Source organism: Marmota marmota, unplaced genomic scaffold (genome assembly GCF_001458135.2).
Source record: "Marmota marmota marmota unplaced genomic scaffold, marMar, whole genome shotgun sequence".
NCBI classification, from domain to species: domain Eukaryota; kingdom Metazoa; phylum Chordata; class Mammalia; order Rodentia; family Sciuridae; genus Marmota; species Marmota marmota.
The window spans coordinates 38,495,343-38,498,235 of record NW_025999853.1 but is presented as its reverse complement, the minus strand read 5'-3'; the positions used below and the strand labels follow the sequence as shown (position 1 = coordinate 38,498,235).

Below are 2,893 nucleotides of genomic sequence, written 5' to 3'. Positions count from 1 at the left end.
CACACACAAATAATTTCTTTCTTCTTTTTTTTTTTTTAATTAGAGCTTTATAGTTACACAAAGTAGTTGAGTTCATCTGATAAACTCACATGTGCATGGGGGTCGATTTCAGTTCATGACACTCCACCCCACTTTCCACTCTATGCTCCCTCCCCTCTCCACTTCTCCTTTCTCTACTAGACTTCCCTATTAATTTGTATTTAATTGGTCACCTATTAATTTGTATTTAATTGGTTCTTTATGTTATCCTGTCCTTTCCCCCTTTCCTTTATTTTACTCTAGCCTCCACATGAGAGAAAACATTGAACTTCTGAGTTTCTGAGTTTGGCTAATTTCACTTAGCATAGTCTCCATTTCCATCCATTTACAGGCAAATGCCATACTTTCATTCTTTTTTATGGATGAGTAGAACGCCATTGTGTATGTTTCCAGCACAATTTCTTAATCCATGTCTTTTTAAAAGTGAGTTGTTCACATCTGATTACAGTGACAGGTAGATAAATATTCCTCATATGACCTAGTGTAAATAGACTTGTAAGTCCTCCAAATTAATAACTATGACTGTAGTGCAATTTGTATGTTATTGGTTTACAAAGCTCCTTCACTGGCAGTATCCTGTCAGCATAACACTTGGAAGCCCACCTTAATTCAGCGCTTGGTGAATCATCTTTACAACTAGATTCTGAAAACAGTAGTACATTTATAAGAGTATATTTCAATTCAGTTTCATTCCCATGTGGATACTGATAAAAGATGAATTTCAGAAAAGAATACACTGTAACACACAAAGGGTTACATGGGTGGAAATATAATACCAAGGTTAAACTAATCCATGCTTCATGAGGCAAAGCTAGTGGAGAATGAAATGCCAGAATGCAAAACAAGACCCCAAACCAAGTTTTATGACATAATAAAGGAGAAAAATCTGGTGATCTGCTTATAACCTTGATGAAGATGCTGGTGAAAAGGTGACATTTTGTAACATTCCCTACACAGGGAATCATCTGATTCAGCAGTTAGGGCCCTGAGAGTTCACCAACAATGTTTGTGTATTTCTGTTCAGGTTGGGGTTGGAGGTTGGTGACAAAGGTAAGGAATTGGATGGAGGCATGCATTTTTAGGGATGTGCAGCCAAGGGATAGTCTTAATGATGCTTGTATTCAGCTCCCTGCCCTGTGCTCCCCATAGCCCACATCCTTCCCTGTCTACTCTCAACAGGTAGAGAGCATGGGAAGCATGCAGGAGATTCCAGTAGGGCCGTGCAGTGAACCTCTTCACACAAACCCACCCTTCACTTGGGATTGATGTTGTGGCACAGCTATTATGACAATCCCTAATATGCTTCTTCCCCCAATCCTTTCTGAACTGAGAAAAATAACCTTGGCCCTGGCCATACAGAAGAGTCTTCCACACTCCACCCAAAGAGACACCGACTGGTTAGCAAACTTGGATTGCACATGATTCCATCATCACACATAACATGTTTCTCTAGTGCAAGAGTTTTCTCAGCATATCCCTGGACTAGCAGTATCACCTGGGAAGATGTTAACAATTCGAGTCCCACAAAATCAGAAACTCTGGGATGAGGCCCGGCAGTCTGTCTCCCCATATGCCTGATGTTTATGTTTGGGAGCTACTTTTCTTTTGCCACATTTATTTTGTTCATCTGTGATAGAGGCTGGACAGCCTTCAGAAAACAGGCTGGGAAGATTTCTATTGCCTGGTCATTTGGTAGAGGTGAGGGGTGGGAGAGGTGAAAGTAAACGTGCTAGATCACCACCCGGTTTCTGGGAAAAAATGCAAAATTGTAATGTCCAGTGTTGTGTGGCAAGTAACAAGCAAACCTGGCTTTTTCCTCCTTGGGAGATCATGTAAAAGAATAACATCCTGTTTGCTGGAGGAACACTGTATTCTCACACAGCAGATACTTGTACAGAGAGAATTCTGTATGAATTCTGGTACTGAAATGAGGCTGTACCTGGAACACATAATTAAAGACTTGTATTTGCTCAGCCCAAAGGTCCTGCTCTATTTTGTGTTAACACGGAATAATAAAATCTTACAAACCTAGGTGCACCTGTTTTATATATTCAATTAATGAGGCCTTGTTATCATTCCAAAAGTATGGCAGCTTTTCCTCACGAGGATATTTACAGCATGACAGCTCCAGTGTAATTTCAAAACACTGGGCCCAGATGTAGTTGTAGTCTTGCATTCCACCTACAAACAAGCATATTTAGTTTTTGTTAAGGCCTAAAATTGGAGTGAAGCCAAGTATCACAGACCTTGGGGATGAGTGGATGAGACAGTTGCAGGGGAAATGAACGTAAACAGGAAAAGACAAATTTGACATATTAGCATGAAAAATCAAGGATTGACATGATGAGTCATGACTAGGCATCTTAAATATTTCCATATGCAAAACTGGATCAGAGTTGACTAAAGTTCAATTGTGCATCAAAATTAAATGAGGGGTGGAGGAAGGCTCCTTTTTTATTTTATTTTTTATTTTTAAAAGTTCTATATTATGAAAGGATTCTTCAAATTCCACTTCTTCCTTGAATTACATTTTAAATGGACATAAACTAGAATAGAATTTCGAATATATCTACAAATCATTCATTTGTAAACTCATTTATATGAAGCAAAGAATACTACTTTTAAGGGAATAATAATGGCCAACATTTACTTAGTGTTCACTATTGCTAGGTACTGTTCAAAGTGCTTTAGGTCAACTCATTGAATCCTTATGACAATTATTACTGCCTTATACAAAGCAGGAGATATAATCCCAGATGTTAGGTCATGTGTCCAGAAATTCCTGCCTGTGGACAGCAGAGACTAGGGTGTAGGCCACCTTGCCCTAGCTCCTGTGCTTTTTTTTTTTTTTTTG

General features: G+C 39.0%; 1 protein-coding gene across 5 annotated transcripts in view; it reads right to left on the bottom strand.

Annotated features, from left to right (window-relative positions):
* The window catches only part of Cpm (carboxypeptidase M), a 67,328-nt gene that overhangs the window by 15,224 nt on the left and 49,211 nt on the right, over window positions 1-2,893 (bottom strand). For 4 of the 5 annotated variants that reach the window (XM_015483033.2, XM_048805313.1, XM_048805308.1 and 1 more), the window contains one exon: window positions 2,068-2,220. The exons of the other annotated variant lie outside the window; for it this stretch is intronic. In XM_015483033.2, the coding sequence (XP_015338519.1) occupies window positions 2,068-2,220 (153 nt within the window). The remainder of the gene's footprint in view (window positions 1-2,067; window positions 2,221-2,893) is intronic. 5 annotated transcript variants of the gene reach the window in all.